Below are 25,365 nucleotides of genomic sequence, written 5' to 3' on the forward strand. Positions count from 1 at the left end.
CCACCTGAATTTGTAAAATATTCTGGGAATTCTTACGACTTAAAAAATGCCTCCCTATCATAACACTCTGAAAGCAATGCATTTTACCGCTAGAGCATTCTCACATAATGGTCATGTTTCATATAACCTACATTTTACCTCTCTTCTATTGTGTGAACCTCTGCCCTGTGGTTGGAAACCTTAGTCTTTCACCCCCTGTTCTCCCCGGTTCAACCACAAAACCAACAGTGATGGTTATTGTTCCTGTTTCCTCTGTTTGTTCATGACTCACTGGTTCCGACTGTATTTCTCTTTTTACTGTTTCTAAGAATAGAGGCCACTGGGAAAACGAGTATTAAACATGTTAGATATCAACTATTCCCTGACTCACTTTTGCCATTCCAAGTTATATGAATGGCTGTGAGTTCATAAGCCTCATGCTTCAAGTAGTTAAATGTTCAAGTTGCAGTTGTGTGGTCCAGATTGAAGACCATGGTTAGTTGATGAGGTGTGTTGCATCCTGTCTTTGTATTATCCTAACCATTACTCCTTTACCTGATCAATGTTGTCTATATTAGTGTCTATATTATGCGTAGGCTAACCCTTTTCTTTACCTGTCACAGGTACGTCATGGCCCTGTACAACCAGCACGTCTGCCCTGTGGATAACTGGTACGTAGCTAAATCATTCATGTTAATAGCTTTTTTTTTTTTTTTTTTTTTTAACTAGGCAAGTCAGTTAAGAACAAATTCTTCTTTCCAATGACGGCCTAGGAACAGTGGGTAACAGTGGGTAACTGCCTTGTTCAGGGGCAGAACGACATATTTTTACCTTGTCAGCTCGTGGGTTTGATCTAGCAACCTTTGGGTTACTAGCCCAACGCTCTAACCACTAGGCTACTTGACGCCCCTCTAGGCTAGCTAGCTGTGTAGTTTATTCATGTTAATAACTAGTTATCAACCACTTGTATCACTGCTACATAGCATGAAACCTATACATGGTATAATACTTGCCTGCATACGTCAAACCACTCTCACAACAAGGAGTCTCTTTTGGCTCTCCTGCTCTCCTCTAACTCACTCATCTCTGTATCAGCTATGATAAGCTGCCTGTTAGCTGCCTGTAATCATGATACATTTTTTGTAAGAAAATACTAAAATCACCAAGAATTTGTTTAATTTAGGAAACCTGTTTCCGAGCAAAAAAAAGATGTGATCATGTCTCAATTTAATCAAGGTATTCAAACTCTTTTTGGAGTTAGTTGTGGTCAATTTGCAATGCACAAATTATTATAATTATGTTCCGGCCCCCCGACTATCTGCTCCGACAAGAATCGGCCCGCAGCTGAATTTAGTTGCCTACCCCTGCCACGCTGAGTGTGTGTGGGGTTGTCAAAACACTTTTTTAATGCAACTTACAGACTAGTATTTCCATAATAGGGCTGTTGCAATAGTGAAACTTAGTCTTCTATTATGCACTACTAGACTGTTTCAAGTTACAAGGGCTGCTTGACATGACTTTTAAAACCTTGTCCTCATCAAAGCATCCCTCTCTTCCCTGTGTCTGTCTCTGTGTGTGTGTGTGTGTGTGTGTGTGTGTGTTTGTACACGCGCACAGGTTATATAACCAGTCGTGTGACAAGGAGCTGTACCTACAGAGTGGACCAACGTTGTGCTGTACTCTAGACAATGTTCCACTCATCAGGTCAGTCTGATCTTTCTCTCTCTCTACCAATTTCAATATAAGGGGCATTATTGGCATGGGGAACATATGTTTACCTTGCCAAAGCAAGAGAAATAGATAATAAACAATAGAAAATTAACAGTAAACATTACACTTACAAAAGTTCCAAAAGAATAAAGACATTTAAAATGTCATATGTCTATATACTGTGTTGTAATGATGTACAAAAAGGAAAATAAATATACATAAATATAGGTTGTATTTTTTTGTTCTTCGCTGGTTTCCTTTTTCTTGTGGCAACAGGTCACATCTTGCTGCTGTGATGGCACACTGTGGCATTTCACACAATAGATATGGGAGTTTATCAAGATTGGAATTGGTCTGCGTAATCTGAGGGAAATATGTCCCTAATATGGTCATACGTTTGGCCGTAGGTCAGGAAGTGCAGCTCAGTTTCCCCCTCATTTTGTGTGCAGTGTGCACATAGCCTGTCTTCTCTTGCGAGCCAGGTCTGCCTTCTGCAGCCTTTCTCAATACCAAGGCTATGTTCACTGAGTCTGTACATAGTCAAAGATTTCCTTAATTTTGGGTCAGTCACAGTGATCAGATATTCTGCCACTGTGTACTCTCTGTTTTGGGCCAAATAGCATTCTAGTTTGCCCTGTTTTTTTGGTTAATTCTTTCCAATGTGTCAAGTAATTATCTTTTTGTTTTCTCATTTAAAATGTTTTATTTCACTTTTATTTAACCAGTTAGGCTAGTTGAGAACAAGTTCTCATTTACAACTGCGACCTGGCCAAGATAAAGCAAAGCACTGCGACACAAACAACAACACAGTTACCCATGGAATAAACAAGTGTACAGTCAATAACACAATAGGGGGGGAAAAGAAAGTATATATACAGTGTGTGCAAATGGCGTGAGGAGGTAAGGCAATAAATAGGCCATAGTAGCGAAGTAATTACAAATTAACACTGGAGTGATAGATGAGCAGATGATGATGTGCAAGTAGAAATACTGGTGACCAAAAGAGCAGAAAAGTAAATAAAAACAATATGGGGATGAGGTAGGTAGATTGAATGGGCTGTTTACAGATGGGCTATGTACAGCTGCAGCGATAGGTTAGCTGTTCTGATAGCTGATGTTTAAAGTTAGTGAGCGAAATGTAAGTCTCCAGCTTCAGCGATTAAAAAAAAAAAAAAAAAGTGTTTTATTTTTTATTTTTTATATTTTTTTGCAATTCGTTCCAGTCATTGGCAGCACAGAACTGGAAGGAAAGGCGGCCAAAGGTGGTGTTGGCTTTGGGGATGACCAGTAAGATATACCTGCTGGAGCGCGTGCTACGGGTGGGTGTTGTTATCATGACCAGTGAGCTAAGGCGGAGCTTTACCTAGCATAGACTTATAGATAACCTGGAGCCAGTGGGTCTGGCGACGAATATGTAGCGAGGGCCAGCCGACTAGAGCATACAGGTCGCAGTGGTGGGTGGTATATGGGGCTTTGGTGACAAAACGGATGGCACTGTGATAGGCTGCATCCAGTTTGCTGAGTAGAGTATTGGAAGCTATTTTGTAAATAACATCGCCGTAGTCGGATCAGTAGGATAGTTAGTTTTAAGAGGGTATGTTTGGCGGCGTGAGTGAAGGATGCTTTGTTGCCAAAAATAGGAAGCCGATTCTAGATTTCATTTTGGATTGGAGATGTTTAATATGAGTCTGGAGGGAGAGTTTACAGTCTTGCCAGACACCTAGGTAGTTGTCCACATATTCTAAGTCAGAACCGTCCAGAGTAGTGATGCATGTGCGGGCAGCGAAAGGTTGAAAAGCATGCATTAGGTTTTACCAGCGTTTAAGAGCAGTTGGAGTCCACGGATGGAGTGTTGTATGGCATTGAAGCTCGTTTGGAGATTAGTTAAGTGTCCAAAGAAGGGCCAGATGATTTGGTTGGTTATGTTTCACTATATTGGATCACTCCAATATATTGGTATCACTCCACAGCGGAGGGATACATCCGAGGTGAGGATTTAGATTTACTCCCCTGTACACCAGTGTCTCGGCTGGGGTCCACCGCCATATATAGACCACATGGCCACGACACACACTTTCATTTTCTCGGCGGTACAAACTTTCTGAAGTGTGCTTGGTAAGTCACTGGTAAGTGTAATATCTTGCGTGGAAGTATACTCACTGGCTATTTGCAGCCTGTGTCTTATGCCCATGGTTTGTCGTGCTTGTGTTTGGTTAGCGTTACACTATGACTCTGTGTGCATCCTTTAATATATTGGTGGCTCTTGCTGCCACAAACTGTATTTACCTTACACAACTTGTCTACTGGCTTGTTCTGTGTGTGTTGTGAATTGCTTAACATGCTGTCTCTGCTAATTACCCTACAAGGTTTTTTCCCCCCTGTTTTTCCAAGTTTTTTTTCAGAGGTACTGTGTAATTTATCCCTCACCGGGTTCCTATTCCTCCAAGCGGGTCACGACATAAGCTCTCCCAGGGTGTCGGACCCCTGCTCCGTGACCTTGATGGCTTGGCTGAGCTTATGGCTTCCTTTTGTGACAGGTGTGATGGTGGCATCCCCCCTGGAGATCTGCATACCTTATGTATGCGCTGCCTGGGTTTGAGCCACGTGGAGAGGGCGGTGGAGCACCCTACTGGATGCCTGTTTTGTGTGGTGTTCTCAGAACGCCTAAAGCTGGCGCAATTGGAGGCCATGCGGGAGTGGGTCGGCCAGTCTCGGGCTCAGGCTGGGGACGAGCTTCCTCCCTCTACTGGGCCCAGTACCCCTCCCAGGAAGTGTGGCCGGAGCCACCGCAGGCAGAGCCCATCTGCTGCCATTCCTGGACGGTGGCAGGAGTCGGACTGCTGGGATCACCTTGAACGAGAGGGCGGGCTCATGCCCTGCATTAGAAGGTTGATAGCTTCGATGGCAACAACAGCTGTTCCCTGTTGGCCAGTGATAGGCTGTTCCTGGGGGACGATGCTGGAACTGTTCACCACCGTGAGCGGGGCTACCAGGCTGACAGGCCATCAGAAGCTGGCGGTGGGGCTTCATCGCCCCCAGCGGCTCGAGGCTATGAGGGGCCTACTCACTTGGGTAGCCATTGCAGTGGACATAACTGGTGGACAGTGATGACTCTCCATCTGTCCCCATGTCTGCTTAGTTCCGCGAGGCCTTGCAGGAGAGCTGGGCCTCTGCCAGGGGGCGCTTCTGACTCACATCAGAGACTGTACCATGGAGTTATGTGGCGGGCTCCGGGATTACCCGACCATGGACACCATGATAGCTGCCATGGTCCTCCCAGACCAGGAGATTATAGGGCGGAACCTGCGACTGAAGCCAGGACCACCAGAGTCTTTGATGCGGACTTGTAAGCCACATATGGGTCCCTCTGCTCTCTTGGCCACCTTACCAACGCGGCCATGCTGCTGCAGGCCTACCTGCAGACTCTGTTGCCCCGGCTGCAGGGGGGCACAGAGGAGCTCCTCCGAGAAGCGGTGGAGATGTCTCGCCTGCTTTCCCTGCTCCAGAGTTGTGGCCCGCTCCAACGGATGGGCCATGGCGCAGGTGGTTACCTCCTGGCGCCATCTCTGGCTGGTCCAATCCCGTCTGCCAGCTGCTCTCCAGAGCACATTTGTCACTCTCCCCATCACCCCAGGGCTGACCTTTGGCACAGGGGTTAATGACATTCTGGAGCATACCGATAATGTTCGGGGGACCTGGAGACCCTGAGACGGTTCATGCCACCTCCTCAGGCCCCGGGTCCAAGGCAGACGGACCATCGCCACCCACCTGCACCCGAACGACGGTGGGGTCCCTCCTGCCCCATCGCCTCGTGCAGAGGAACGACAGCAGGGAGGGGCACAGCGTGCGGTGGAACAACCTGTCAACAGCCATAGGGACGTGCCTGGGGGACCAAGGCGTTCGAGGCGCCAAAGAAAAGGCGGGCCCCGGCAGGACCCCTGACACACCCTTCCCCGGCCTCGGCCGCTTCTCCTGGTCTCAGAGGGCAAAGTGGGAGGAGTGTGTGGAGTCCCCATGGGTGTTGTCCACAATGCTCGAGGGGTACCGACTCCAATTACGGTGCCGGCCCCCGTCCTTCAGGGGCCTTCGTGTCACCACAGTGGCCGACCCCCTGAAGAAAACCCTGCGGCTGGAGATCTCCTCACTCCTGGACAAGGGTGCCATCCGCAGGATCGAGAGTTCAGAACTTCTAGGTGGGTTCTGAGGGTTTCGACTGATTTTGGACCTCTGCAAACTCAATGGGTACTTAAAGGTACAGAGGTTCCACATGCTGTCTCCAGGCTGCGTATTAAAGGCTGTGTCCAGGGACCAGTGGTTTGTGACACTGGACCTGAGAGATGCATATTTCCATGTTCCTGTTCACCCAGCTCATTGGCAGTACCTCCGATTCGCTTAAGGGAGGTCTTACGAATTCATGGGTCTTCCCTTCGGCCTCTCCTTGGCACCCCGCACTTTCACAAAGTGCATGGACACTGTCCTGACACCTCTAACATCCCGAGGGTTGTTGATCCTCAATTACCTGGACGATTGGCTGACTTGTGCCCCAACCAGGACCCAGGTCCTGTCAGACAGAGACATGTTCCTGATCCACATTACTGTAAACGACAAGAAGAGTCGTCTGACGCCAACCCAGAGCGTGGCCTTCATTGGCATGGAACTGGACTCTGTCCTCATGAGAGCACGCCTGCCCACCAGAAGGGTTCAGGCGATCTTATCTTGCCCCGACCACTTTCGGCAGGGGGGATGGTATCTGTCCTAACCTGCCAATGCCTGTTGGGCTTGCTGACGGCGGCCTCGTTGTTGATTTCCCCTGGGCCTGCTCCATCTCTGGCCTCTTCAACGGTGGTTCAACTCCCACCGGCTGCACCGAAGTGCACCGCCAGCTGTGGGTGACCGCACAGTGCCTATGGGCATTGTTGAGGTGGCGCTGTCACTCCTTTCTCTCAGGTGGGGTGGAGATGCTGAGGATGTGCCGCCGGGAGCTGGTCAGCACAGACGCCTCCCAGATCGGCTGGGGGGGTGTGACCAAGGGCAGGTTGGCCAGCGGCTGTTGGTTACTCCCTTGGAGCGGCAGGCACATCAATAGACTAGAGCTCTGAGCTGTACTATTGGCCCTGCAGTCGTTCCTCCCACATCTGAAGGGAAGACATGTCCTGGTGAGAACGGACAACACCACAGTGGTGGCTTACATCAACCATTGGGGTGGACTGAGGTCACATCGACTCCATCTTATGGCACGGGAGCTCCTTCTCTGGGCTCAGGGACGTATAGCATCTCTACGCGCAGCACACGTGCCCGGCATCCTGAATGTGGCAGCGGATATGCTCTCGAGGGAGGGCCCGCCACCTTGGGACTGGATTCTACATCCCCAGGTGGTGCAGCACCTGTGGGACAAGTTCGGGAGGTCGCAGGTGGACCTGTTTGCCTCCCTGGACAATGCGCTCTGCCCCTTGTGGAGCCACCAGGGCCTCTGGGCTTGGATGCTTTGGCTCACAATTGGCCCGGGCTGAAGCTTTACGCATTTCCCCCTTTTCCCCTGATCCAGGCTGTGCTGGACAGGACCAGGTTGGCAGAGCATCGTCTGCTTCTGGTTGCCCCATACTGGCCCAGACCACCCTGGTTCAGCCTTCTCCTTTCGCTGTTGTCTGGGACACCTTGGTAACTTCCCCTGAGACCGGACCTGCTGTCTCAGGCCGGGGGAACTCTGTGGCATCCGAGGCCGCACCGCCTCAGTCTATGGGCTTGGCCACTGAACGGCACCAATGGTCCATGTTAGGACTACAGGAGGGTGTAATGAACACCATGCAGAACTCAATGGCGCCCCGGCTACAACCGTGGCATACCAGTTGCACTGGTGGTTGTTCTGCACATGATGCACTGGTATTGAGGTTGTGCCCGAGTCATGCGGGGTGCAGTATGTCCTCCAATACCTGCAGTCTCACTTGGATGAGGGCTTGACAGCCTCTACACTGAGAGGGTATTTGGCTGCTTTATCTGCCTGCCATGTGGGGTGGATGGACAGGCCAGTGGGGCGCCATCCCTTGGTCTCCAGGTTTATGAAGGGGGTTCGTCTCCTGCGTCCAGCTAGGACCCACTCAATGGCGAGCTGTGATGTGGTCTTTGGCAAAGCTGCCTTTTGAAACGTTGGAGTCTACCTCCCTGAAACACCTCTCAGTGAAGGTGGCTTTCTTGGTAGCGATTACTTCCATGAAGAGGGTGGGTGAGTTCCATGCTCTTTCAGTAAGTTCTGAGTGCTACCGGATGGACCCCGGGGGGAGGAGTATATCTCGCGCCCCAACCCTTCATTCCTCCCGAAGGTTCTGTCTGACAGGCATGTGAACATCCCTTTTATCCTGTTTTCTTACGACCCCCCCCCCCCCCCCCCCGGCAGTGGTGGGGGAGTCTGGGCCTCCCTCCGGCATGCTGTGCCCTGTGAGGGCACTGGCTGCCTATGTGGAGCAGACACGGTCAGTGAGAACAACAGACCAGCTCTTTGTCTGCTATGGTGAGAGAGTCCTGGGGGCTGGGCTATCAAAGCAGAGACTCTCACTGGATCGTGGAAACGATTACGACAGCATACCGCCTGGTTGGCAGGCCAGTGCTGGGATCTGTGGTGGCCCATTCAACACGAGGTGTGACTGCGTCCTGGGCTCTACTGAGAGGAGTGCCTCTCGCTGATATCTGTGCTGCGGCCAGCTGGGCTTCCTCTTGCACCTTTGCTTGGTACTATCGAGTAAATGTGGCACCTCTCTCTGCGGTTTGTTCAGCGGTCCTGTGCGTCGCCTCCCCTTCCGGGGACTGTGCCAGGACCTCCCCTTCCACATTGCCGGCCCCTGCATCTCGGTCCCGCGGTGGGACTTCGCCTCTTGCTGGCTAGGTCCCTCTAGCCCTGACTAATCTGGTATGGCTATACCAATATATTGGAGTGATCCAATATAGTGAAACATAACAAAGGTTTAGTATGTAACCACAGTTATGTGAGCTATTTGGATCAATCCTCGACGGTGCTAGAGGCACCTCAAAAATGATGTAGAGAACGGGGTCCGCCCCTATATATAGGGGCGGACCCCAGCCGTGACACAGGTGTTCACGGGAGTAAATCTGTAAATCCTCACCTCTGATGTATCCCTCCGCCGCAGAGTGATACCAATATATTGGAGTGATCCAAATAGCTCACATAACCGTGGTTACAAAGGTAACCTTCGGTCAAATTGTGTTGCTTTCCTGGGGCTCTGTGGGGTCTGTTTGTTTGTTTGACAGAGCCCCGGGACCAGCTTGCTTAGGGGGCTCTTCTCCAGGTCCAGCTCTCTGTAGGTGATGACTTTGTTTTGGAAGGTTTGGGAAAAGCTTCCTTTTAGGTGGTTGTAGAATTAACGGCTCTTTTATGCATTTTGATATTTAGCAGGTATCGGCCTAACTCTACTCAGCATGCATTATTTGGTGTTTTACGAAGGATATTTTTCCTGAATTCTGCATGCAGAGTCTCAATTTTGTGAATTCTTGGATGGTGTGCGGATCCCAGACCTCACAACCATAAAGAGCAATGGGTTCTTTAACTGATTCAAGCATTTTTAGCTCTAAGGCAATGGTGTCTAGATGGAATTTGTATTCGTATTCCTGGGAACTGGACCTTTTTTGGAACACGTTCTTTTTTTGTCTTACTGAGATTTACTGTCATAGCCCAGATCTGACAGAATCTGTGCAGAACATCTATGTGTTACTGTAGGCCCTACTTGGTTGGGGACAGAAGCACCAGATCATCAGCAAACAGACATTTGACTTCAAATTCTAGTAGGTTGAGGCCTGGTGCTGCAGACTGTTCTAGTGCCCTCTCCAATTCGTTGATATATACACTGCTCAAAAAAGTAAAGGGAACACTTAAACAACACAATGTAACTCCAAGTCAATCACACTTCTGTGAAATCAAACTGTCCACTTAGGAAGCAACACTGATTGACAATAAATTTCACATGCTGTTGTGCAAATGGAATAGACAAAAGGTGGAAATTATAGGCAATTAGCAAGACACCCCCAATAAAGGAGTGATTCTGCAGGTGGTGACCACAGACCACTTCTCAGTTCCTATGCTTCCTGGCTGATGTTTTGGTCACTTTTGAATGCTGGCGGTGCTCTCACTCTAGTGGTAGCATGAGACGGAGTCTACAACCCACACAAGTGGCTCAGGTAGTGCAGCTCATCCAGGATGGCACATCAATGCGAGCTGTGGCAAGAAGGTTTGCTGTGTCTGTCAGCGTAGTGTCCAGAGCATGGAGGCACTACCAGGAGACAGGCCAGTACATCAGGAGACGTGGAGAAGGCCGTAGGAGGACAACAACCCAGCAGCAGGACCGCTACCTCCGCCTTTGAGCAGGAGGAGCACTGCCAGAGCCCTGCAAAATGACCTCCAGCAGGCCATAAATGTGCATGTGTCTGCTCAAACGGTCAGAAACAGACTCCATGAGGGTGGTATGAGGGCCCGACGTCCACAGGTGGGGGTTGTGCTTACAGCCCAACACCGTGCAGGACGTTTGGCATTTGCCAGAGAACACCAAGATTGGCAAATTCGCCACTGGCGCCCTGTGCTCTTCACAGATGAAAGCAGGTTCACACTGAGCACATGAGCACATGTGACAGAGTCTGGAGACGCCGTGGATAACGTTCTGCTGCCTGCAACATCCTCTGACCGTTTGAGCAGACACATGCACATTTGTGGCCTGCTGGAGGTCATTTTGCAGGGCTCTGGCAGTGCTCCTCCTTGCACAAAGGCGGAGGTAGCGGTCCTGCTGCTGGGTTGTTGCCCTCCTACGGCCTCCTCCACGTCTCCTGATGTACTGGCCTGTCTCCTGGTAGCGCCTCCATGCTCTGGACACTACGCTGACAGACACAGCAAACCTTCTTGCCACAGCTCGCATTGATGTGCCATCCTGGATGAGCTGCACTACCTGAGCCACTTGTGTGGGTTGTAGACTCCGTCTCATGCTACCACTAGAGTGAGAGCACCGCCAGCATTCAAAAGTGACCAAAACATCAGCCAGGAAGCATAGGAATTGAGAAGTGGTCTGTGGTCACCACCTGCAGAATCACTCCTTTATTGGGGGTGTCTTGCTAATTGCCTATAATTTCCACCTTTTGTCTATTCCATTTGCACAACAGCATGTGAAATTTATTGTCAATCAGTGTTGCTTCTAAGTGGACAGTTTGATTTCACAGAAGTGTGATTGACTTAGAGTTACATTGTGTTGTTTAAGTGTTCCCTTTATTTTTTTGAGCAGTGTATATGTTGAAGACGGTTGGGCTTAAGCTGCATCCCTGTCACCCCCCGGCCCTGTTGGAAAAAAAAAAAGAAATGTTGCCAATTTTAACCGCACACTTGTTTGTATACGTGGATTTTATGTCGTATGTTTTTCCCCCAACGCCAGTTTCCATCAATTTGTATAGCAGGCCCTTGTGCCAAATTGAGTCGAAAGCTTGCTTGTTTGGTAATTCGTGTGCAGGGTGAATACGTGGTCTGTCGTACGGTAATTTGGGAAAAAGCCAATTTGGCATTTGCTCAGTACATTGTTTTCACTGAAGAAATGTACAAGTCTGCTGTTAATGATCATGCAGAGGATTTTCCCAAGGTTTCTGTTGACGCATATCCCACGGTAGTTATTGGGGTCAAATTTGTCTCCACTTTTGTGGATTGGGGTGATCAGTCCTTGGTTCCAAATATTGGGGAATATGCCAGAGCTGAGGATGAGGTTAGAGTATAGCCAATTTGAATTTGTGGTCTGTATATTTTATAATTTAATTTAGGATACCATCAACTCCACAGGCCTTTTTGAGTTGGAGTGTTGTATTTTGTCCTGTAGTTCATTCAATATCATTGGAGAATCCAGTGGGTTTTAGTAGTATTTAATAGTTGATTCTAAGATTTGTATTTGATCATGTACACTAGCATTCAAAAGTTTGGGGTCATTTTAATTGATCATAAATACAGTGTAGACATTGTTAATGTTGTAAATGACTATGGTAGCTGGAAACGGCAGATTTTTGCAATTTAAATTTTTTATGGAATATCAACATAGGCGTGCAGAGGCCCATTATCAGCAACTATCACTCCTGTGTTCCAATGGCACGTTGTTAGCTAATCCAAGTTTATAATTTGTTGTTCTGTGAAGGGAGTAGTACACAGCATTGTACGAGATCTTCCGTTTCTTGGCAATTTCTCTCATGGAATAGCCTTCATTTCTCAGAACAAGAATAGACTGACGAGTTTCAGAAGAAAGTTCTTTGTTTCTGGCCATTTTAAGTCTGTAATCAAACTCACAAATGCTGATGCTCCAGATACTCAACTAGTCTAAAGAAGCCCAGTTTTATGTTTCTTTAAAATCAGTACAAGAGTTTTCAGCTGTGCTAACATAATTGCAAAAGGGTTTTCTAATGATCAGTTAGCCTTTTAAAATGATAAACTTGGATTAGCTAACACAACGTGCCATTGGAACACAGGAGTGATGGTTGCTGATAGTGGGCCTCTGTACTCATATGTAGATATTCCATTAAAAAATCTGCCATTTATAGCTACAATAGTCATTTACAACATTAACAATGTCTACACTGTATTTCTGATCAATTTTATGTTAACGGACAAAAATGTGCCTTTCAAAAACAAGGACATTTCTAAGTGACTCCAAACCTTTGAATGGTAGTCTGTTTTTGCTGTATTCTTCTGTTATATAGCTCTCTACCCCTCTCTTTCTCGTTTTCACGTCACCACCCCTTTCTCTTTCCTTTCCTCATTCTTTCTCCCTCTGTCTCCTCCTTTCCTCTTTGTATCACTGTCACTATCTTCCTCTGTCACTCTCTCTGTCTCTCTCGGTTCCGGTGTGTGTGTCTGCGTGTGTGATTCCTGTTTCTTAAAATAACTGACGGCTCAGATTTTGGTGTACGTGGAACACACACACACACTAAAAAGCGCACACACAGGAATTCCCCAGAAAAGAGGAGTCAGTTTTCCGATGGGGGTTGAGATAATTAAGAGACGTGTGCTTTGTTTAGCCTCTCCCATCCCCAGAGCCTTCAACTTCAGAGAACCGTTAAGGAATGTAAATATATGGCTTCTATAGAAGTTGTGACCAAATATATTATATGGTATTGAAAAAGCTTACAGGATAACTGGCTCCTACCTCTAGAAGTTGCAATTACTGTTTCATGGTTCTATAATCGACCTGTGAATGAGAGAAAGGGTCGGGTGTGTGCGCTTGCTTGCTTTTTAGTGTTTGTCTCTGAGACAGTGGCGAGGTCCAGTCAGCTGAGAGGGCTTGGTCTTAACAGGAGACAGGACCAGGCAGAAAGGTACAAGCTCGCAGGCAGGTATTATGACTGATTGCCTCACCCCTACAATAGCTGTTTTTCACCTTTCTAGGACGGGTCGGAGAGCAGGTGAAAGGCTAGAACAGTAGGTGGTCAAATGCTATGTTGTAGCAGAGAAGGACACTCAGACCTTTTCTCAATTGGAGCTGCTTGATTCCTCCCATCCTTTCCTCCATCCTCTCCTTGCCTCTTTTGGAAAAAGGTCAAAGGTAATTGAGGAGGCGAGGAAACAAACAAATTACTCTCCTTGTTTCATCAAATGTTTACATACAGTGCCTTTGTAAAGTATTCAGACCCCTTGACCTTTTCCACATTTTGTTACGTCACAACCTTATTCTAAAATGTATTAAATAAAACTTTTTCCTCAAATCTACACACATTACCCCATAATGACAAAGCAAAAACATTCTTAAATGGAAGTAGTTTGGAATCACCAAGACCCTTCCTAGAGTTGGCCGCCCGGCCAAACTAAGCAATTGAGGGAGAAGGGCCTTGGTCAGGGAGGTGACCAAGAACTGATGGTCACTTTGACAGAGCTCATGAGTTCCTTTCTGGAGATGGGAGAACCTTCCAGAAGGACAACTATCTCTACAGCACTCCACCAATCAGGCATTTATGGTAGACTGGCCAGAGGGAAGCCACTCCTCAGTAAAAGGCACATGACAGCCTGCTTGGAGTTTGCCAAAAGGCACCTAAAGACTCTGACTGTGAGAAACAGGATTATCTGGTCTGATGAAACCAAGATTGAACTCTTTGGCCTGAATGCCAAGTGTCACGTCTGGATGAAACCTGGCACTATCCCTACGGTAATGCATGGTGGTGGGAGAATCAGGCTGTGGGAATGTTTTTTAGAGCCAGGGACTGGGAGACTAGTCAGGATTGAGGGAAATATGAATGGAGCAAAGTACAGAGAGATCCTTGATGAAAACCTGCTCCAGAGCGCTCAGGACCACAGACTGGGGTGAAGGTTCACCTTCCAACAAGACAACAACCTTAAGCACACAGCCAAGACAACGCAGAAGTGGCTTCAGGACAAGTCTCTGAATGTCCTTGATTGGCCCAGCCAGAGCCTGGACGTGAACCCGATTTGAATATCTTTGGAGACACCTGAAAATAGCTGTGCAGCAATGCTCCACATCCAACCTGACAGAGCTTGAGTGGATCTGCAAAGAATGGGAGAAACTCCCCAAATACAGGTGTGCCAAGCTTGTAGCGTCATACCCAAGAAGACTTGAAGCACCTTGGCTGCAATTCTTTAACAAAGTACTGAGTAAAGGGTCTGAATACTTTTCAGTTACATTTTTTATAAATTTGCAAAAATGTTTAAACCTGTTTTTGCTTTGTCATTATGGGGTGTTGTGTGTAGATTGATGAGGGGAAAGTCAAGGGGTCTGATTTTTATATTTTCATTTCACCTTTATTTAACTAGGCAAGGCTGTTAAGAACTAATTGTTATTTACAATGACGGCCTACACCAGCGAAACCCGGACGACACTGGGCCAATTGTGCGTCGCCCTATGGGACTCCCAATCACGTCCGGGTGTGATACAGCCTGGATTCGAACCAGGGTGTCTCTAGTGACGCCTCTAGCACTGAGTTGCAGTGCCTTAGACCGCTGCGCCACTCGGGAGACCTGTCCGAAGGCACTGTAGATGGAATTGCAAAATACATCAAATGTAGTGTAACATTTTTTTAACTAGATGTGGCAGTCATTTTATAGACAAAAGGATAAATAAGTAGCGTATCATTTTTAAATGTCTGCATGCTTTTCCCCTCCGAGAAAAAAATAGCTGTTTCAAAGGGGGTGTGGCTGACTTAAAAATTCTTCAACGGTAGGATACACCTGAGAATCCTCCGCCAGAGGAGGCAATCAAGGAGATGAGCGAACTCCTTTGTTCACCTGTTAACAAATTGACACTCCAACATATGTCGACCACTTATCCGTTTCCGGGTCACAGATGAGAGGAGGACGGAGGAGTTGAGGAGAGGACAGACTTTTACCCAATTGAGAAAAGGCTGACACACAGAGACACTGTCTGATTTTTTTTTGCCCGTGATCTAATTGGTCTTTTTGCCCGTGATCTGATTGGTCTGTGTTGTTGTCCTGTTTCCTTTTACAGTAAATGTGGGACTCTTCCTCCAGAAAGCTGCTTCTTCAGCCTCATCTGCAGCGCTGGATCCTTCATGGGTGAGTCTCTGTCTACACACATGAACTGATCTGGGTTGTCGGGGTTAATCAATTAACTTCTCTGGGATATGTGGGACGCTAATGTCCCACTTGGCCAAAAGCCAGAAAAAATGCAGCGCATCAAATATATTACTATAAAAATCAATCTTTCATGAAATCACACATGAAAGACACCAAATTAAAGCTACACATGTTGTGAATCCAGCCAACATGTCTGATTTCAAAAAGGATTTACGGCGAAAGCACACCAAACGATTATGTTAGGTCAGTACATAGCCACAGAAAAACACAGCCATTTTCCCAGCCAAAGATAGGAGTCACAAAAAGCAGAAATAGAGGAAATTAATCACTAACCTTCGATGATCTTCATCAGATGACACTCATAGGACATCATGTTACACAATACATGTATGTTTTGTTCGATAATGTGCATATTTATATCCAAAATTCTTAGTTTACATTGGCGCCATGTTCAGAAATGCCTCCAAAATATCCGGAGAAATTGCAGAGCCACATCTAATAACAGAAATACTCATCATACACTTTGATGAAAGATACATGTTTTACATAGAATTAAAGATACACTTGTTCTTAATGCAACCGCTGTGTCAGATTTCAAAAAAACTTTACGTAAAAAGCACACCATGCAATAATCTGAGACGGCGCTCAGATATAAACAACATTTCTCCGCCATGTTGGAGTCAACAGAAATACGAAATTACATCATAAATATTCCATTTGATCTTCATCAGAATGCACTCCCAGGAATCCTACTTCCACAATAAATTGTTGTTTTGTTGATAATGTCCATTATTTATGTCCAAGTAGCTACTTTTGCTAGCACGTTTAGTACACATGTCCAAACGCTCGCACAGATCCAGGCGAACGTCGGACAAAAACTTCAAAAAGTTATATTACAGGTCGAATAAACTGGTCAAACTAAGTAGAGAATCAATCCTCAGGATGTTGTTATCATAAATATTCAGTAACGTTCCAACCGGAGAATTCCTTTGTGTCTACAGAAGTAATGGAACGCAAGACGATATCATTTGGAATGCGCGTGACCAGGAACTGGCATTCTGCCAGACCACTGACTGAAACACCTCCCATCCGGCCCCACATCACAGGAGAGGCTTCATTTAACGTTCTACAGACTGTTGACATCTAGTGGAAGGCGTAGGAAGTGCAAACAGATCCATATCTTACTGGGATTTGAATAGGCGATGAGTTGAAAATCGACCAACCTCAAAATCCAAACAGGAAATGAGAATTCTTTCTCAGGTTTTTGCCTGCCATATGAGATCTGTTATACTCACAGACATCATTCAAACAGTTTTAGGAACTGCAGAGTGTTTTATATCCAATAGTAATAATAATATGCATATATTAGCATCTGGGACAGAGTAGGAGGCAGTTCACTCTGGGCACGCTATTCATCCAAAGTGAAAATGCTGCCCCCTATCCTAGAGAAGTTAACTCGAGTTAGCTTTTTGTAATATACATTTTTTTTGTTGCTAAAAAGCATTCAAAATACACTGAAAACATCAAATACCTATTTATTATATACAATTTATACACCTAAAAACAATGCAATGTCACAAGTTGACTTTGAGGTAAAAAAAAAAGTGTGCTTTGTCAATGTACCTGATTTTGCTGACTGTTACTTTGGACAAAATCAAGATGTCAATATTCTTGTAATGCTATTTGTATAATCTTAAATTACAGGTCAATTTGAGCAAATTCTGAATTTGCGATTGATCATGATTAGTCACAGCAAATCCTGTGATAAACTTGATAAAATGTTGGAATTGTTTAACAGCCCTAGAACTCATACATCATGTGCACGTGTCGTGCCCTGTGTGTCGGCAGTTTGAGTTTAACAGCTCCAGTCAATGATTCCCAGCTGTGGCTGAGCCCACTCCATTGACACACAGCCCTGGGTATGCATGTGTCTGTGTGCCCGTGTGTTATCCACTGTGGGCCAGGGCGGCCGGACATAATGCCAAGCATCAGAGAGCCAGCTCTGCTTTGTGTCTGTGTACGACTGTGTGTTCATAGTTGTGTGTTTCCGTGTCCCTACCTTACTCTCAGGGGAGAGGAAGCTTGATGATGACCACTGCTATTTAAGGTCTGCTGGCTGGCTGTAGCAGCTTTTAAAGCCAGACTCGGGAAGTCCCAAATCAAATTAGACTATTTTTCTGGTTTAAAATACAGTACCAGTCAAAAGTTTGGACACACCTACTCATACCAGAGTTTTTGTTTTTTGTACTATTTTCTATATTGTAGAATAATAGTGATGACCTAAACTATGAAATAACACATGGAATCATGTAGTAACCACTTTTAAAAAAAACATCTAAATATAAAAATGCGTTTGAGCCAATCAGTTGTGTTGTGACAAGGTAGGGTTAGCATACAGAAGAGAGCCCTATTTGGTAAAAGACCAAGTCCATATTATGGCAAGAACAGCTCAGATAAGCAAAGAGAAACGACAGTCCATCACTACTTTAAGATATGAAGGTCAGTCAATCCAGAAAATTTCAATAACATTGAAAGTTTCTTCAAGTGCAGTCGCAAAAACCATCAAGCGCTATGATGAAACTGGCTCTCATGAGGACTGCCACAGCAAAGGAAGACCCAGAGTTACCTCTGCTGCAGAGGACAAGTTCATTAGAGTTACCACCCTCAGAAGTGGTCAGGGTTCCATTTTAGCTCCTATGGTGTTCTCAATTTGTATGAGTGATTTGGGAAATGGGATGCAACCAGCAAAGTTGCATCTATATGCAGACGATACAGTCATATTCATGTGCTTCTCTGGTTCAGGCTGTTGAAGAGCTCCAGACTGCTTTTTAGTTACTGCAGGCCTGCCTTTATGTTCTCAAACTGGTCTTGAATCTACAAAAAACACATTTCATGAACTTTACCAGAGCTCGCACTCAGCCAGAGAAGGTTAGCATTGTCACATCTGGTGGCTTATCCATTGAAAATGTGTCATCCTACAAATACCTTTGTATATGGTTGGATGACAAGTTGTCCTTTTAAAGTTCATATGGATACTCTTGTGTGAGAGCTTAAATTTAAATTGGGTTTTTATTTTTGTAATAAGGCTTGCTTCCCAGTTATGGCTAGAAAGAACCTTGTTCAGGCCACTTTTCTCTCTGTAATTGATTATGGTGACTTGTTGTATATGCATGCAGCCTCTGTCTTAGAGGCTGGACTCTGTTTATCATGCATCCTTGCACTTTTATTACAAATGCCAAGTCACTCACCCACCATTGCACCTTGTACCAAATGGTAGGTTAGACCTCACTTTATATGCGCAGAAAGCTACATTTTTATGTGTTTATCTACAAAGCCTTTTTTGGTAAACTCCCTCTTTACCTCTGTAGTCTGGTCTCTTTCACCACCAGCAGTTATCATACCCGGTCTGCTAGGTAGTTGCTACTTAAAGCCCCCAGAACATTCACAGTTTTTGACTGCGTTCTCATCTTGTGCACCAGAGGCATGGAGTAGTCTACAATCCATGCTTCATCTAGATATGTTAGTGCCACTGAATTAATTTCAAATATTGATGGGAGACTGTTACTGAGGAGTGTAAATGCTTTGTTTTAGGCTGGATCATGTTGTATTGTTGTATGTTTTATTTCTGGAATGTATTGATTGTTGCTGCCTTGGACAGGTCTCCCTTGAAAGAGACTGGGTCTCAATGGGCTTTTCCTGGTTAAATAAAGCTTAAATTAAAAAAAGTTAACTGCAACTCAGATTGCAGACCAAATAAATGCTTCAGAGTTCAAGTAACAGACACATTTCAACATCAACTGTTCAGAGGAGACTGCGTGAATCAGGCCTTCATGGTCGATTTGCTGCAAAGAAACCATTACTAAAGGACACCGATAAGAAGAAGAGACTTGCTTGGGCAAAGAAACATGATCAATGGAGATTAGACCGGTGGAAATCTGTCCTTTTGGTCTGAGTCCAAATTTGAGATTTTTTGGTTCCAACTGCTGAGTCTGTGAGACGCAAAGTAGGTGAACGGATGATCTCCGCATGTGTGGTTCCCACCGTGAAGTATGGAGGAGGAGGTGTGATGGTATTTAGAATTCAAGGCACACCTAACCAGCATGGCTACCACAGCATTCTGCAGCGATACGCCATCCCATCTGGTTTGCGCTTAGTCCCACTATCATTTGTTTTTCAACAGGACAATGACCCAAAACACACCTCCAGGCAGTGTAGGGGCTATTTGACCAAGAAGGAGAGTGATGGAGTTCTGCATCAGATGACCTGGCCTCCACAATCACCTGACCTCAACCAAATTGAGATGATTTGGGATGAGTTGGACCGCAGAGTGAAGAAAAAGCAGCCAACAAGTACTCAGCATATGTGGGAACTCCTTCAAGACTGTTGGAAAAGCATACCTCATGAAGCTGGTTGAGAGAATGCCAAGAGTGTGCAAAGCTGTCATCAAGGCAAAGGGTGGCTACTTTGAAGAATCTCAAATATAAAATATATTTTGATTTGGTTACTACATGATTCCATATGTGTTATTTCATATTTTTTATGTCTTCACTATTATCCTACAGTGATTAAAAATGAAGGTTTTATGTAGTTAAAAAAAAAAAAATTATAAGTAGAGCAGCTTTGTTTACAAATTGCAGGTGACATTTCTCCAGGTAATTATAATGCATAGAATGTGATATGATCAATAGGTCTATCTGTTCCTCTGATCCATCCACTACTACAGCAAACTCGGCAAAAAAAGAAACGTTCTCTCACTGTCAACTGCGTTAATTTTCAGCAAACTTAACGTGTAAATATTTGTATGAACATAAGATTCAACAACTGAGACATAAACTGAACAAGTTCCACAGACATGTGACTAACAGAAATTGAATAATGTGTCCCTGAACAAAGGGGGGGGTCAAAATCAAAAGTAACAGTCAGTATCTGTTGTGGCCACCAGCTGCTTTAAGTACTGCAGTGCATCTCCTCCTTATGGACTGCACCAGATTTGCCAGTTCTTGCTGTGAGATGTTACCCCACTCTTCCACCAAGGCACCTGCAAGTCCCCGGACATTTCTGGGGGAATGGCCCTAGCCCTCACCCTCTGATCTAACAGGTCCCAGATGTGCTCAATGGGATTGAGATCCGGGCTCTTTGCTGGCCATGGCAGAACACTGACATTCCTGTCTTGCAGGAAATCACGCACAGAACGAGTAGTATGGCTGGTGGCTTTGTCATGTCATGATGAGCCTGCAGGAAGGGTACCACATGAGGGAGGAGGATGTCTTCCCTGTAACGCACAGCGTTGAGATTGCCTGCAATGACAACAAGCTAAGTCCGATGATGCTGTGACACACCGCCCCAGACCTTGATGGACCCTCCACCTCCAAATCGATCCCGCTTTAGAGTACAGGCCTCGGTGTAACGCTCATTCCTTTGACGATACACGCAAATCCGACCATCACCCCTGGTGAGACAAAACTGCGACTCGTCAGTGAAGAGCACTTTTTGCCTTTACAACAGGCCTACAAGCCCTCAGTCCAGCCTCTCCAGCCTATTGTGGACAGTCTGAGCATTGATGGAGGGATTGTGCGTTCCTGGTGTAACTCGGACAGTTGTTGTTGCCATCCTGTACCTGTTCCGCAGGTGTGAGGTTCGGATGTACCGATCCTGTGCAGGTTTTGTAACACGTGGTCTGCCACTGTGAGGATGATCAGCTGTCCGTCCTGTCTCCCTGTAGCGCTGTCTTAAGCGTCACAGTACGGACATTGCAATTTATTGCCCTGGCCACACCTGCAGTCCTCATGCCTCCTTGCAGCATGCCTAAGGCACGTTCACGCAGATGAGCAGGGACCCTGGGCATCTTTCTTTTGGTGTTTTTCCAGAGTCAGTAGAAAGGCCTCTTTAGTGTCTTAAGTTTTCATAACTGTGACCTTAATTGCCTTCTGTTGGTGTCTTAACTAAAGTTCCACAGGTGTATGTTCATGAATTGTTTAATGTTCAGTAAACAAGCATGGTAAACAGTGTTTAAACCCTTAACTTCACAGATTTTAATTAGTAAAAATCCAAATTACACTGATGTATGAAAGACAGTGTCCTGAAAAAGGGATGTTTCTTTTTGTGTTGAGTTTATCTAGTGGTATCCCCCTCATTATAAACCAGACTCATTATAAATGAGAGTTGTGTGATACAGAATAAAAGCGTAATTTAGTGCATGTCGGAACGGTTAATAATAAAGCATATAATATATTGGCTGGCAAACAAATCGATCCACACACATTGCTTGCAAATGTGCATAGCCTACTGGTGGTCTATGCTAAATAAACATTCACGCACTTACTTGCAAACCTTGCTGGACTTGCTAGCTAGCTAATTGTTTTCCTCTTGGATGTTGAGTTTACTATTGGAAACTTTTGATGGCAAATTTGTGTTATAATTCAACCCTATAGATGCTGAGGGTCGACTTTTCCAGGCAAGTGTTTGCACTGCAAGAAATCAAACGGATAACGGCTTTACCGTTGCACCGCAGTAGGAGGCCTATATTGTTGAACTTGACTGTAAAATAGAAGTCCTTTTTATTGCTCTAACGTTCATAGCTTACTCCACTTGTACATTTGAATTGTTATGATGCAGTAGAGTAGCCTACATGCTTGTTGTATGGTACAAGAAAACGAGAACACCGGCTGTCTGATACTGACTGGAAGGGTGGCTGGCCCAGCTGTCTGATACTGACTGACTGACTGGAAGGGTGGCTGGCCCAGCTGTCTGATACTGACTGACTGACTGGAAGGGTGGCTGGCCCAGCTGTCTGATACTGACTGACTGACTGGAAGGGTGGCTGGCCCAGCTGTCTGATACTGACTGACTGACTGGAAGGGTGGCTGGCCCAGCTGTCTGATACTGACTGACTGACTGGAAGGGTGGCTGGCCCAGCTGTCTGATACTGACTGACTGACTGGAAGGGTGGCTGGCCCAGCTGTCTGATACTGACTGACTGACTGGAAGGGTGGCTGGCCCAGCGGCCACTTGAACTCTCAGAGCACGTTATGACGTCTGGCCTGGGTTTGATTACATTGGCCTGAGTTTGTTTTGTCTCCCCGACAGTTTGGTATTTCACCATCACAAATAACGTAAATGTGACTTACTAAGTTTAAAGTGGTAGTTCACCCAAAAGGGTTTAGTTTCTGTGGCACTGTTTCCACATGCTAATGTTTTAGCATTTGTTGCACAAATCCAATTCAATTCATGGGACCCATATTGGCATTTTTCACAAATGTTCAACGATTAGTGACTCTGTGGAGCTTCACAATCAATTTGAGATACTTTTGGATGATTTGAACAAATGCTATTATTGGTCATGTGGAATCAGTGCCAGGGAAACTAAACCAAAGCATGAGTTGCTGTCATACCCTGTCCATGGTCTGCTTACAGGGTAAGGAAGCCAATATGTCATTTTGTAATTTGGGTGAACTATCCCTTGAACATTACATATTTTAGTGGACTACTTTTGACCAGGGCCCTATGTAGGAAATAGGGTGCCATTTGGGACGTAGCCCAGGACATTTGTCCCTCCCGGAGCCTCGATAAGCACTTTCCCTCACTTAACTTAGCTCTGACTTGACCCCACAGAGAACCGAGATTGCTTAACTTAGTTCTGACGTGAGAACACAGATAGCCAATCACTCCATATTGGGTAGAAAACGGGGAGAGGGAGCTATAGAGGGTCGTAATGAATAGGAGAAATATTGCTTTAGTTTAGATCAAAACTTCAGGGAACTGATTCTTCAGGGTGTGTAGCAGCTGAGTTTAGAGAATGTGTCATTCCATTTGATTTCATTTGTACTTTTTGACTGCAACCCTTTTGATTTGAACAAAACTTTCCATACGTATTTGCCCATGGAAGAAGTGGTCAGAAAGTGACTTTTTGGATCTGAATGGCAAAACATTCAGAAGATAGAAGTGCCCAAAGTTGACCCATTTTTGCATACCCCACCACACAATGAGACATCCATGTCTTCATCACTGGAAAATATAAACTGTGGTGTTTAATTTAAAAGCTTACAAAAGGGTTTTCAAACTATTTGATAATTTAATGGAATTATGCAATCTTTCATCATCTGAGGTGTTTGTTGTGCCCGCCATCGGTTGAGGCGCAGCATACTCTCGAATACAGGGTGGGTCTGGCTCAAAGCCATGGCTCAGGTTCCCCCTCTCCTTCCTGAGTTCAGAGAGAAGCAGAGCAACTCGTCGAGTAGTGGGGACAGCGGGTTAGGGAGAGGAACAGAAACAGGCACATGATGATATGTGGTTGGGGCACGTTTACTTTAATTTGGTATTAGCTTTTGTAAATGTCCATAGCCATGTTCTTCAATGCAATGCCAGGGTCATTCATTATAGCACTCATTTCAAACATAACAAAGTTTTGCAATGCAAAATGAAAACAAGCTTTTATTTTCTTACAGGTAGTCCCTCCCTGTTTCAGTCCAGTTTTCTTCTAGCTAGTGAACCTTGTTCAGAGGTGCTACAGTATGTCCTTCCATGGTAACATGGCAGTCACTGCAGGGGCTTACTCATCAATTGCTTTAGTTAGTACACATTCTGAGTCTACCTTTTGAATCTATTATGGGATGACCGGTATTCTCAGAGAAGGATACTGTTGCTATCGTCAACGACACTGAATGTACTGCCAGATGTTTTCAGGGGGAAATGTATATTTGATTATCAAACTTCAACATGTTTAAGCATTAAAAGCCTACGGTAGGGTCAAGCACTGAAGGCTTCAATATGAAAACTGTTGTTTTTATATAAATACACAGCTGGACCTTATTGACGAAGACTGCTAGCTAGGCAACCAGCCAGTGCACAGACCAGAAAGACACTGTAATTGAATGCAGTAAATGCCAATTAACTTTCTTTCTCCTCAGTGTTTTCTGTTGAATAGGAACCAGAACAGAGAGAGAAATAAGGCACCATTTCCTTTTCCTACTAGCCTGGAGACAAGGCTGTTTGTTTTTCCATGCTTGTAACTTACCTCACTTCTCTGAAATGACTTTGGTGCACTGAACACACACATGCGCGTAGGCATCACACACACACACACACACAATGAAACCCCATTTTATTTTCTTCTTACCAATGTCTGTGTCTTCAGCTTAATGCCCTGCGACAGGGAAACTCTAGCTAGCTGCTTTTGTTGGTCTGTTCTTTCATAACATCACTCTGCCCCTAGGTGTATGTTTACTGCCAGAATTCCTTCTGTCCCATAATGTATGTTTAAGTTATTGTCAGAACTGTGGTGCTTTTGTCTTCTCTCGGTATTTGTCCAGTCTGTGGTGCTTTTGTCTTCCCTTGGTCTTTGTCCAGACTGTGTGTGTGTGTCCTGTAGTGACACCAGGCAGGGTTGGCACAGCAACACCCATACCAACACCTGTCTGGGCTTAGCAACAATGGTATTTCGACCCACCATTGAGGAAACCCTAACCTACCTTAAGGAGCCTGTGGTGGAGGCCCTACTTCAACAGTACTAGTCCCTCCCGCCTTGGAACGGGCCCCTGTTCATTAGGGATTTAACAGATAAAAAAGACTGAAACAGGGAGGCATTATGTGGGCTTGTGCAATTAGAAAAAAACATTGTTTTCTGTTGCAAAATATATATTTTTTTAAAATTTTGTTGCGTGCCCTCATGAACATGACCCGGGCATCTCAGCTTGAGGTCACGACACAAGGGGCTCCTAGTTCTCTACCCACCTCCCTCTCTCCATCCCACGCTCCCTTTCCTCCTTCCCACTCTCTTGTCGTCTCTCCCTCTCACTCTCTCCCCTTCCTCCCACTCTCACTCCACTCTTCCTTCCCTCACAGCTGTCTTCAATTAGACAGGTACAATGAAGCCCACACAGAGACCAGTGTAGCATGTCGGCATTAGGGACAGTACAACCAGTCCAAACCCATTAGCAATGACCCCTCGGTCTGTACCCCTTTCCTTTTCTCTCTCTCTCTTTCACTAGTGTAACTCACCTGGTCTCTCCCTCCCTCTCTCTCCTATTTCACTAGTGTAACTCCTCTGGTCTCTCCTTCACCCTTTCTTCCCTATTCTTCCCCCTCCCTTCCCTAGTATTGTCACCTCGTGAATTTCC

The 25,365-nt window shown here is 45.6% G+C and overlaps 1 protein-coding gene across 1 annotated transcript in view; it reads left to right on the top strand.

Moving 5' to 3' along the window:
• The window catches only part of LOC139562478 (transmembrane protein 150A-like), a 50,791-nt gene that overhangs the window by 16,556 nt on the left and 8,870 nt on the right, over window positions 1-25,365 (top strand). The window contains exons 3-5 of the mRNA XM_071380205.1: window positions 603-650; window positions 1,597-1,683; window positions 15,162-15,229. Coding sequence (XP_071236306.1) covers window positions 603-650; window positions 1,597-1,683; window positions 15,162-15,229 — 203 coding nt within the window. The remainder of the gene's footprint in view (window positions 1-602; window positions 651-1,596; window positions 1,684-15,161; window positions 15,230-25,365) is intronic.

The sequence above is a fragment of the Salvelinus alpinus genome, chromosome 32 (genome assembly GCF_045679555.1).
Source record: "Salvelinus alpinus chromosome 32, SLU_Salpinus.1, whole genome shotgun sequence".
Lineage (NCBI taxonomy): Eukaryota > Metazoa > Chordata > Actinopteri > Salmoniformes > Salmonidae > Salvelinus > Salvelinus alpinus.